Consider the following 12604-nt stretch of genomic DNA (forward strand, 5'->3'; position numbering starts at 1 on the left):
CTATGCACTAGTAAATATCTATGCTTAATTAAGTCCAAAAGGTTATTATGTAATATAATTTTCTCATTGTATGATCTTTTCCTTATGAATCTCATAGTTCCTAGTAAATTTATCAAATTCTAAGTGATGAGTATTCTTTTTGCTCTTATTGACAAGGGAGGACTAAGATGGTTCTATTGTGAAAACCACCTATACTACAAACTAAGATACATTGCCACCAATCCATATATAAAGATGATAAGGTCTAAGCTTAACATCTCATTGACACTCGTGGTTCCATCTTGCTACTTTTGTTTGAGCTCTAATTAATGGACTAGAGAATAAATGTGCCTTCTTTATATGCTTTGAGTTTCTAAACTCTCGAATGGACTATTGTTCTATTCAGTATTCACCGCTTGTTATGTCAAGTTAGTCTTTATTTACAAATAATTGTCACAACCTCAGAGTTTAAGCTATGTACACTTGTAACTGCTGGTATTATTTTTTATATCTGTTACAATGAGACATATTTATAGCCAAGTGATTCTGTCTTGAGTTTGAGTGGTGTGACTTAATTCACATGAAGCCCCTTGTATGGTTGTTCAAAGTTGTTTTTCCTCAGTAATGGCATCATTGCTCAACTGATTCGAACATGATTATAGGAGCATTGTCTGATGCTTATTATTGTTCGAATTAACAACTTCCAAACTGTTCAACCAGTTGTGGCCATTGAAAGAAAAAAATTCTTTAAAGAAAGGGCTGTTGGAATGTAGTCCTCTGCCTTATGTTGGCACAGGTTAGATAGAGGATTGATTCACTTCAGAAAACTGTAATATCTTTTTGTACTACTTGTTGCTTGTTATGATGTCATTACCTTGTTACCTTATGCCATTACATCAATTGCAGATTGTTACTGAAATACCATGTGTTTTCCCAAACTTTTTTTTACCAGATTTCTTCTCCTTGCTCTAGTCTCAAGGTACTTCTCAGATCCTTGTTTATTTTTCCTTCTTCATCTCTTTTCTTTAGAGCACTTGTCTAATTTTTAGATAGAACATGTTATTGTGCATAACACGCACTAACCCCATTTGTCTACACACTAGTATAAATTGAGAACCTTTGTAAGTAATGTTTGAGAGAAAGTAAGAAAATACAAAAAGAGCCCGTTTGGATGCAAACAAAAAAGCACTTATTGAAGCTCATTTAATGCTTCTTTTAGTAGATAAGCTTCAATAAGCTCTAATAAGCCGGTATCCAAACGGAACCAAAGTCCATATATAGTAGCACAAAGAAACATATGATAGCAAATATCAATATAGCAGGGGACAACTTTTTAACTCGTACATACTCGACGAAACTACGTTTTCTAAATTCCAGGCAAAGGATGAGTAATTGTGGGAATCAAGTATAGATCACATTTTCTTTTCATAGTACCTCCAAACTCCTCTGTCAAGTCTAAGTCCTCGTTTTTCATCCCATTGGGTAGCCTCCAATCAAAATGATACAATAAGAACGCAAGGATCTGCTCAACATTTGCCATACCATAGTTCATGCCTGGGCAAATTCTCCTTCCCGCACCAAATGGGATATACTCAAAAGAATTTCCTGTGTAGTCAATGGAGCTATCAATAAACCTTTCAGGATAAAACCTATCTGGTTCAGCCCAATATTTTGGATCCCTTCCAATTGCCCAAACATTGACCAAGATCCTGCTTTTAACAGGTATATTGTAGCCATTGATCTCACAGGCTTCTCTGCATTCCCTTGGAACAAGAAGAGGAGCAGGAGGGTGTAATCTTAGGGCCTCTTTGATGACTAATTTCAAATATTTTAGCTCATCAATGCCAGTTTCATCAACCTTTCGTCTCCTATAAAACACCTTCCGCACTTCAACTTGTGCTTTGTTCAGTACTCTTGGATGCTTCATCATCTCAGCTATTGCCCAATTAATGGCTGTTGCTATAGTCTCAGTCCCAGCAACGAAGACATCCTGAAAGGTTAAAAGTATGTAAAATCAAATTGCTTCAAGCTTTGATATACTCTTTTTAACACAATATTAACACTCCTTAAATTCATGTTCCACTTTACCTCAAAAGTTAGCATAGAAGTGAGAGTTGTTCTACACTTTATAAAGACAATCTTAATCATATCCTCACTCATGTGAAACCACTAACACACACCCCTGATGCAATATCTGAAGTGTGAAGTTTGTAGAACTAGATATCTGTGGGTGATTGTTGAGATTGGCTCATTATCTTATCAGTTATTTGTGTTTGATTTAAGGGGATTGTGATATGGTTGTAGAGGGATTCTATCTTATATAATGGGTTTAGATAAGCCTCTATCTTATCTTATGGGTTTAGATAAGATTATATCTTATCGGTTAAGATTATCTTATCTTATAATATAGCAGTGTCCTATAAATAGATAAGGCCTCTAACCCTAAAAGTGTGCTAGTGGGCTAGTGTGCACCAAGTGTGTGCGGAGTGCGCCGCAATTGGGCGGTGTGCGAGGGTACTCTGCAATTGAGCAGTTGAGAGAAATTGATATTGCAGATGTGTAAGACAATTAGGCAGTTGAGAGAAATTGTTATTGTAAGCACAATTGATTATTGAGAATCAATAAATGGAGTTGTAACTACTCTATAGCCGCAGAGGTAGACACAATTAGCCGAACTGCGTGAGCAAAGTTTCTGTGTGGTTTATTCGTGCTTTCTCGCTCTATCATACTGTCTGAATCAAGTTGTGTCTTTCTCTCAACAGTGATCCATTTATGAATGACTCATAGACGAATCTAGAATAAGCTATTAGCTACACACTATTGTTGACACATTCCTTACAAAGTAAAAATACTTTTTAAAATGTGTGTATGTAAGGAAAATGGTAATTTGTTAGAGAATAAACTAAGCCAATAACTGTGTTAAATAATGTACTAAGAAAATTTACTCCCAACATTTCTGGACATCGAAGACATTCAATATATATATGAAAGAGATGCTGAATTTTTATATGAAATTAAATTAACAATAAGAATCAGTAAACCACAATATAACGAGAAGAAAGAAAATAATAAATGTGATGTGATGTAATGTGATAGAAAACTAGAGATAGAGAAAAAAAAAAAAAAAAGAATGTGTAATGTTGTTACTGTTTTGTGGTATGAGACGTAAAGTTGGATGTGGATACAGTTTGGTGTTTAAAAATCAGAGATTTTTTATAAGGGTGGTTTATTTTTGAAGATTGAAAGTATGCTTACCATGATTATCGCCTTGATATTATTTGAAGTTAAATGAAAATCCAAGTCGGTGCCACTATCCTCAAAATTTAAGAGAACATCAATTAGATCTCCCTTTGCTTCAACCAAAGCTTCTTTAGCTCTTGACCTTGCATCTCTATGGTCATTAACGATATTCTCCAAAATCCTGTCCAGTCTTTGGTGCATCTTCTCAAGCTTAGGCCTCATCCCAGAAATGTTTTGAAGCCATTTAGCTGAAGGAAACAAGTCTGCTAGGTAGAAACCCCCTGCAAGCTTTGGAATTTGGTTTATCGCTGATAAGAACTCTTCTTTGTCCTCATATTTCTTGCCAAATGCAGCCTTTGAAAAGCTTGTGTACAAGATTGAAAGAACTGCGTCAGTAATATTGATCTCTGATTCTTCTTTTGAAGCAATCCATTTGATGAGAGTAGTGATCTCTTTCTCTCTGATTGACCAAAGAGATTTCACCCGTCTTAAACTTAAAAGCTCGGTGGCACAGATCTTCCTAAGATGCCTCCAATAATCACCATAAGATGAAAAGGCTATGTCTGTGGAATCATATAACAGAATATCTGTGGCTAGAAGATGAGGCCTTGAAGCAAATATAATATCATGGGTTTTCATCACCTCCCTAGCACACTCTGCTGAGGAAACAACAATGGTGAAGATTTCCCCAAGTTGCAGATGCATCAAGGGTCCATATTTTATGGCCAGATCTCTTAATTTTCGATGTGGCATAGATGTAACAAGATGGGGTATGTTTCCTATGATAGGTAGCTTCCATGGACCTGGAGGTATATTTGGAATTGAGTTAATTTTTCTTAGATTCTTCCTTACCATAATAAGTGCAAGAATCATGGATAGGAAAAAACTCAAAAGGGTTAACAACTCATGAATTTGAGGAGCCATTGAGATAAAAGAGTAGATGGACTACATCAAGCACAAAGCAATTCTATATAGGTATAGATATGCATTACTTAAAATAGACATTGTGGAGGATTGGACAGTGTCCTTTTCACTCACTGAATGGACATCCAAGAACTACTTGCAGATGCTCCTTGCATTTTCTATTTTTCTGTTCAACTTGCGTGCTGGAGTGTGGGACACAAACCTCAAGGATTGCTTGAATTAAAGTAGCATTATATATGCCTTCAATGCTAAATGACAAAGCATTAAATAAGTTATATATTTTACTCAATTTTAATTGTTATCTTTACTACTATAATTTTAAATTTTAATATGTAAATATTACAGATACATATACAATTGTAAAATTTTTAAAGTGTTATTACAATTATTTTATAAATAATGTTATTATTTTTAGTAGATACCTCAAGACTCAACTTACACTAGTGAAAACCAAGTGCGTTGGTGTAGTGGTTCAGTACTTCATTCTTTAAGCAAGTAGTTGGGGCTTGGAATCCTAACTCTTGCGAATAGAAAAAACTCATTGGTCAGCCCCCTACCGCTTAGTGCGCTGACCTGGGGCGAGGGATTAGTCTCACGGTTGTCGGCTGTGGGGATACCTTGGTGAAGACCAAAAAAAAAGAATTACACCAATGATAAAAAGTTTACATTAATAAGATTTTTTATTTGTATTAATATAAACTAAAATAAAAAAGTGGTGGTTTGAACTATTACTTATGAAATTTTAAAAATTAATTTGGTAGCGAAATCAATGTAATTGTGCCATGTGAACCCTCTAATAAGCAGAGCATAATTTTATATTTTGTGCACTTGCTAGTAAGTAGTAAATACTAAATACATCAAAGCTTAACTCAATAATCAAAACTACATACATAATTTCAGCTTTTTTTTTTTTTGAACTCAACAAAAACCTTAAAATAAATCAAGTAGGATCCGGCATAGAAGCCAATACATTAGAAAGCAAAAAACTAGTAAGCTCTGGCGGACCTTCCTCTATCCAGACAACATCCTGAAAGGTAGAGGCACCCAGAGCAAGATAATCCGCACAAGAGTTCCCTTGGCGACGAACAAAAGAAAAATCAACGTAGTCAAAAGCTGAAAATAAACTACGACAATCGTAAATAATTGAAAAGATATAAGAAGTTTCATTCGCCTTCTTCCACGCCTGAAAGAGGGGTAAGCAATCTGTCTCGAACTGAACGCGTCTGAACCCAAGATCCACAGACATTCAAAAAGGCACAAGCAACATTCAAAATAACATGGTCTCTTCAAATGTCACAGTGAATATAGACTATTACTTAATGTACTAATGCTATACAAATCACAATGCAGATAATCAATGTTAGGTAAACACGATCTTCATTTCGAACATGATTATTTTGTTACAAGAGGAAGGTTAACACAAAAAACTACACCGCGATGTCCAAATACAACGAAGCTATAATGAACAATGGGAGAACTCGTTAAATGCGATGCGAAGAGCCTTCTCTTGACGCAAACCGGGAAAAATTATTACTTGATTTAAAATATTTCAAATTCAATTAATTATTTTCTATATTATCAGATAACAAATCTTAAATGAAATGTCTATTAATTATTTGCATCAGTTATTAAATTTGAGTAATATTCATTATTTACACCAATAAAACTCTAATTCTATTCAATGAAATGTCACAGCTCCATTATTATCTATTTTATAATTAAATATTTTAATATTTATATATTTATTTAAACTATAATAATTGTATATAATTTTAAAAAATATTATAAATAAACCTATTTTTTGAGTTATCCACCCCAAACGTAAGTTAATTAATATCCATCCAAAAGATCTATCTATATCTATATATATATGTAAAGGAGACTTGAGGTTTTGCATGTATTAAATGCATTAAACCATAAAGCTCTCATACATTTATATTAAATACATTAAAAAATAACAAAAAATATTAAATATATTAAAAAATGAAAAAAATTATATAATAAAAAACTATTCAACTACTTATATTAATTAACAACATTCATAAACTTAAAATTGACTTGAGCTTTGCATTTGACAAATATTAAAAATTAAAATTAATAATAAAAATATTTATTAATAAATAATTTATATAAAATACTTTAAAATCTATATATCTTCTATATATCTATCTATCTATATCTATCTTCAATATCTATATACATATGTAAAAGAGACTTCAGTTTTTGCACTCCTTTACATTAAATGCATTAAATAATAAAACATTTCTTTTTATATTAATACCTTTAATAATAAAATTTCTTAAGATAATAATCTATTTAACTGCCTACTAAAATATTCTATATACTTATGCAAAGCAAATTTGAACAGTAAAATTAAATACATAAATAAATAATAAATTTCTTTTGTATTAAATACACTAAATTAAAAAATTGAAAACTAAAATAAAAACTACATCCACTTTATTATTCATTATATTAATTATTAATTGTTAAGAATTTCAATTTCCCATATTTAAAATTAAATATTAAAATTTAAAACTTTACAAGTTCTCTTACTGAAAATTAAATATTTACATTATTTAAATTTTAATAATTTATTACAACTTGAGGTGAATTTTTTTATAATAGTAATAATTGAAATTGACCACCTTTACATTAATGACAATAATATATTTTTAATAATAATTTTCTTATATTCTTTACTAATTTTTAATAATAATTATAAATTAAAATTAAAATTATTTTAATTTTCGTTATTAATCATAAGTTGATAAATTTTAAAAAAATAAAAAATAAAAATTATTACTATTTCTTTATTAATATATAATGTTAAAAAATATTTGAAAATTAAAAAATGTCTCTATATGGTATTTATTATTACTATACCGAATGTATGTATTATTTGAAAAAGATTCTTTAAATATGATTTTTATCTATTATATAGAAGTAAAAATAACTTGAGGAATTCACTCAAAAACAATAACTTGAGGATGCATGTAACACCCCGATTTCCAGGTGTCACATAAGTAACTAAAAATAAACTTTACGCGGAAAAACAGGTATTATTTTTTTTTCGTTCGACTAAAGACATAACCCAGCAACTAAACTAACCGATGTACAACATATATACATGTACAGCCTCAGCTGCACCCCAACGTCACGCGCACTCGCAGTGACCCCAAAGTAGTGTGCCCGTAGGCAAATATGTACAGAACCAGTAATGTAAGTAAAAGTTCATAAGTACAGTCATCCAAGAGAAAGTCGGCCCCAAAATGGCCTCAACAAAAGACCCCTATAGTCCGACAGACTCTCTGTGATTCCTCATCAAGAGAACCACACAAAAAGCCATGCATCGGGAACCTACCCTGTCCCAAAAGTAAGACGAATCAGAGCTCTACACAAAATATGACGCTGCCTAACCTACCCTCCCAGTACCGCTCATAGCTCCTCCTCCTGTCCCTCGTCGCTCGGCGAGTAGCTGTCCACGTCGCTGTCGGAGTCAGAGTCGGAATCCACCGTGATCATCTCAGTGTCTAAGTCCACGACCTCCCTCATAACTGTCCTGCGCACCGTCCTACTCAAGCCCGTCTCATCATCTACCTCCCCAGTAAGAACATCCTCCTCCACCACCCGAACCAGGGGTTCCACACGGTAGCCGCGCGGTGGAGTAAAAGGAAAACGACGTGAGGCAGATGGAACAACGGACTCCCTCTTCGGCTCCACGAGCCTCGAGGACGACGCCACGTCGGTAGGATCGATAGCAGTAGCAGGAGGTGGCGCAACAGGTGCATCAACATCAGCCTCGATCTCGGATGGGTCCTCGTCATCGGAAGAAGATGAAGTCGGAGGTGGTGCAGGTGGTCCTCGACCAGTACCTGGTCCACAACAAACTGAAGGCGGCAAGTCAAAGCTCAGCTCCATGCGTCGTAGCACTCCCCTCGTCAAACGTCCACGCTCGTCTGTCCGGTCCTCCATGACCCTTCCCCGGTACGTCGCTCGATGATCCACAGCATCGATCACCCAAGCGGTGGGGGCATGACGGTCCACCAACTCAAACCTGATCCCCCCCGAGGGAGAGACCATCGAAAACCACTCCGCCATCGACATCTGGCAGTAGGCCGACCGCCCAAACACAAACATGAAACCAAAGCCAAAGCGCTAGGGTCAACTCACGGAATAAAGTAATTATACACTCAACATGTGATTGGGGTATGGATATATATGTTCATGTATATATATATATTAATAATCCTAGCATGTTATTGGCTCTAACAATGCTTCAATAATTCAAACAGCATACAATTCCAGTCAGAGTGAATGTATGCGTGAAATGCAATTCAATATGATCCGGATAGTTCAAGTGGGATGGGCACCATCGAGTCAGTCCTAACACCGGCCTAGTGTTTAACCATTTCCGCTCGGGTGTCACTTACAAACCCATGCACAGTCGGATCAGCCCCAACCACCCTAGGTCGTGCCACTCTGCCCGCTATGCCGAAGATACACCCAGGTGTTCTTCGATGAAGGCCTTCCCAACCTTCGTGAAGCTTTCCTGACTTCACCGAGGCCCAATCTTTCGATCGTACAAACCTCGAATGATGCATGATGCAATATGGTTAGCCAAGCATCGATTCGCCATCACAACGCAAGTGTTTAGCTCAATTATCAATTTCAAAACCCAAAAGTTTAATGTCGGTCAATACAACACAAACTCCATCAACAAGAGTACCCAAGTACTAGGTGACTTCCCCTTGTCACTGTGGCTCACCCCCCTGGTGTCCAACAATTCTCCAGAACCCACAACAAAAGTCGACTTTTCCCCGTCTTTCGCAATTATTTTCCCCTTTAGTTTTCCTATGTTTTATTCGTTAATAAAAATGTTTCGAATTGAATTAGTCAAGTTATGAATTTAGTTCTTGAATACTAAATTCTCTAAGGTCTCTAGTTTTCGAAATTATATTCATTCTAAGTTTTCCAAAAACCCACCAAATGTAACTCCCGGGGAAAGTCTAAGTATACAAACGAATGACTAAGTCTCAAACCCCCTTTTGGACTCGCCTAGGGTTGTTTCCCCAACCCGAAAGATCAAAGGTAACCAGTTCAGTGATTCTCCACTCCGAAGTCGCGTCAAAACGCACAATTCAATAACATCTCAATATCATAAGTTATGGAAAACATCATAACATTAATTCATCATCATAATCAATATCAAAGTAAAGCTTAAGTCGAATTTATCGACGCCTATCATGCAGTCTTAGCTAATAGGTAAGTTGCCCTAACCTCGAGTTGCTCCACCCTCGTGGTCTAGGTTTTCTTCACACAATTGCTCTGAGAAACCCAAAGTTCTTTCAACTGAACCTCGGAGAAAACAAAGCAGAAATCCAAACAAAATCGGTTAGCTCGATCACAATACAACTAATTATCGATAGACAAAGCATTGAAGCTTCAGAATACAACAATCGAGTACGAAAGGACAAGTTTTCGCAAACGAAAAACTCCCCCCCCCCCACACAAACATGCTCTCGGCCACAAGAGGAAAAAGGTTCTGGCGCTTTTTCTTCAATCTAATTTAATTACAAGGTAGTTTTAGAGTAAAACTAGGGTAAAGAAATTGTCGGAAAAATTTTCGGACGAACGGATCGAATTACGACTACTCAGGGGCATTTTGGTCCAAAATTAAAGCTAAAAAACTCAAAGTTAAAACTTCGGAAAACAAATTTGATAACGATGTTCCTAACGACATTTGTAGCAACTAATCCTAAAGGCACTAAGTCGGATTGTAGCTTTTCGTCATTAAAGTTTCAATATGTGCGCAAAAAGGGTTTTTACACAGTTTTTCAGATCTTTGACAACTCGGTCGAAATCGGCGAACAACGGCGAGTGTCCTAGGTTGTTGGGAAAGTATAGAAGGTACCCCAACAGAAAAATCGGGAAAAACGGATAGTTTTACGAAAAGCTCGAAACTTTGAGCTCAGAAAGAGATATAGAAACGCAGTAAAAACAATGATCAGAGGTAAGAATCAAGCTAGTTACCTCGATACCTTGAATTAGGGACAAATAGCTCGAAGATCGGTCGAGTTTCGGCGAAATTCTCCTCTCCTCTTTTCTCTCCTCAACCCGCGGCCTCTTTGGAAGAAATGAGAGATATTTTTGATTTTTTTACTATTTATAGGAAGGTGAAATCGCGGGAAAATAAATATTTCGCGATTCCGATTTTTGCAGTACGTTCATCGGTGAATTCTAAGCGAGATTCTGGCGACAGAATTCCAGACATCAAAACAAATCTCTAACATTTGGGAAAAACAATCCTAAAGCGTGTAAGTTAATCTGTCCCGAAAAACTACTTTTTGCTGTGAAGGTCTGATGACAAAACTTCGTTCTGAAGAAAGATTGGAAACATCGAAATAAATCTGACAACGCAGATGGAAACTTCGTTAAAAGCTCCGAATAGAAAAAGTCTTCATTCAGTGATTGAATTTAGGGTTTTTGAAGAAAAGAATTTAGCGTCGTCGGACTTCCGAGAATTGAAACCTATCGTGCGTACAGTCCAGAGTTCCGAAATGAAACACTGGTCGAGGAAAAATAAAGAGAACTTCTTATTTTCCCAAGGATTTGAAATTTCACTTAAACGTTGCTTTAAGAGCGGAATTAGCCAATTCTGGACACTCTCGCCACAAGGCGGGTTTGCAGACGACTCGCACTAACTCCTAAAACGACTATGAAACAGTCTTTAAGCAATTCCTGAACTTTCTTCTTCATTAATCTTTCTCAAACGGCGAACTCCTGTCACGCTTACACTGATCCTACGCGTGAGTCGGAAAAGTAAACGGTTCTGTAAATCCGGGTCTTACAATGCATAATAGAGAAACATAATTATAACAAAAGTTGAATAAATTTAAGTTTACTAAATAATATTTTAAAATATTAAAATTATGACTCATTATAGTTATAATTTTTAAAGTTAAAATTATTTCATTTTTATAAAAAAAAAAGTATAAAAAAAATGTTATTATGACTTATATTAAAACCTTATTACTTGATTTAAAATATTTCAAATTCACTTAAAGGATTTTTCAAATGATTAAATAAATAAATTATTAAATTATTTTTTAAGGATAAGTTATGATTAAAAAACAGAATAACATCTGGGGATAATATTCTCTCTAACTGAGTATCAATGTTTACAATCGGATATATGATAAATCAGTCTCTCTGCAGTTGAAACCACAATAATAAACCCAAAACAATAGAATATGTTACAACCAAAGTTTCTAAAATTAATTCAATGCTAATTATTAAATATCAATTACTAAATTTGAGTGATATTAATTATTTACGGAAATAGATATTTTGTACGAGCAATTTAATACACCAAAACTATTATTTTGATGTCTCAACATGGTTTTTTATTATATTTATAATAAAAAATAATTCTTATATTTAGTAATTTAATAACACTATAATAATTTTTATACAATATTAAAAAAAATAGTGTAAATAAACCCGTGCAACGCACGGGTATTATTTCTAGATATAATGGTAATTAGTGTCTTATTAAATAATAGAGATTAAAGATGATGTCAATATAATAATAATAAAGCATCAGAGAGTTCAAAGTAATTTTTCCAAATATATAATATGTATTTAGTTATTACGGATATAAGTTAAAGAGGCTAAATTATACAACTATTTACCACCTGGTACATACACTTAGTACTAATACAATGTTGTTCTAGCTTAAACACAGTTTTGAGGTTCGAGTCTTTATAAATATACAACTGCATTAAATACTAAGGTAGCGTTTGACCCAACTTTTTTAGAGCTTAAAAGTTACTTATAAGTCAAAGCTAAAAATAAGATCTTTTAAAATAAAGCTAAAGTTGTTGGGTGATTTTCATTATTTTTACATCTTAAATGTGACTTTTAAGATAAAAGATGTTTGATAAATAAACTACGTTTTTTCACATATACTAATACTAATCTAAACATTCAATGACCGATGAATGATGCCTCTGGTGATCAGAATAGGGCCCTCTGGGTTTGCTTAAGCAAAATGCCCCCCGTTGAAATTAGCCTCTTTCTAGCCTAAGTTTTATGAGAAAATTCAAACATTTAGTTTTGTAATATTGCACAGATCTGGTCGAATTACATTACCACAAAACATTTATCTGTACAAATTTTAAATTGTCAATCTAGCAATTTTTCAAAAGTATGAGGTTGGATCTAATTTCTGCACTTATCTTCAACGCTCTGCTTGTTCTAAACTTCACCGTTCTTATACAATTGGAGTGAAACAGATATCGATCAATGATATTTAGTTTTCCAGAAACTTGTAGCCTGTGATGCAGATCTGTGATAAAGGGGTTTCATTGGACATATACAGTAACAGTGGTAGTTCTTTGGAGTGAATTCAGTTAAACAGGTCTGAGAATTTAAGGAAGGAAGAAAAACAAGAAGAAGA

The 12604-nt window shown here is 34.4% G+C and overlaps 1 protein-coding gene across 1 annotated transcript; it reads right to left on the reverse strand.

Moving 5' to 3' along the window:
* Positions 1–1275: 1275 nt before the first annotated feature.
* On the reverse strand, positions 1276–4316 carry LOC130722094 (cytochrome P450 71D11-like). The gene is made up of 2 exons (XM_057572719.1): positions 3235–4316; positions 1276–1969 (listed from the first exon to the last, which is right to left on the reverse strand). Exons 1-2 carry the CDS (start codon positions 4141–4143, stop codon positions 1346–1348), a joined length of 1533 nt encoding a protein of 510 aa, XP_057428702.1. The 5' UTR covers positions 4144–4316; the 3' UTR covers positions 1276–1345.
* Positions 4317–12604: the final 8288 nt, after the last annotated feature.

The sequence above is a fragment of the Lotus japonicus genome, chromosome 6 (genome assembly GCF_012489685.1).
Source record: "Lotus japonicus ecotype B-129 chromosome 6, LjGifu_v1.2".
Classification (NCBI taxonomy): Eukaryota; Viridiplantae; Streptophyta; class Magnoliopsida; order Fabales; family Fabaceae; genus Lotus; species Lotus japonicus.

Excerpts from the sequence above, each read along its gene's own strand:
- LOC130722094 (XM_057572719.1), bottom strand. The coding sequence starts at position 4,143 with ATGGCTCCTCAAATTCATGAGTTGTTAACCCTTTTGAGTTTTTTCCTA. Across the intron at positions 1,970-3,234 it reads ATATCAAGGCGATAATCATG|GATGTCTTCGTTGCTGGGAC; the intron begins GTAAGCATACTT and ends TTAACCTTTCAG.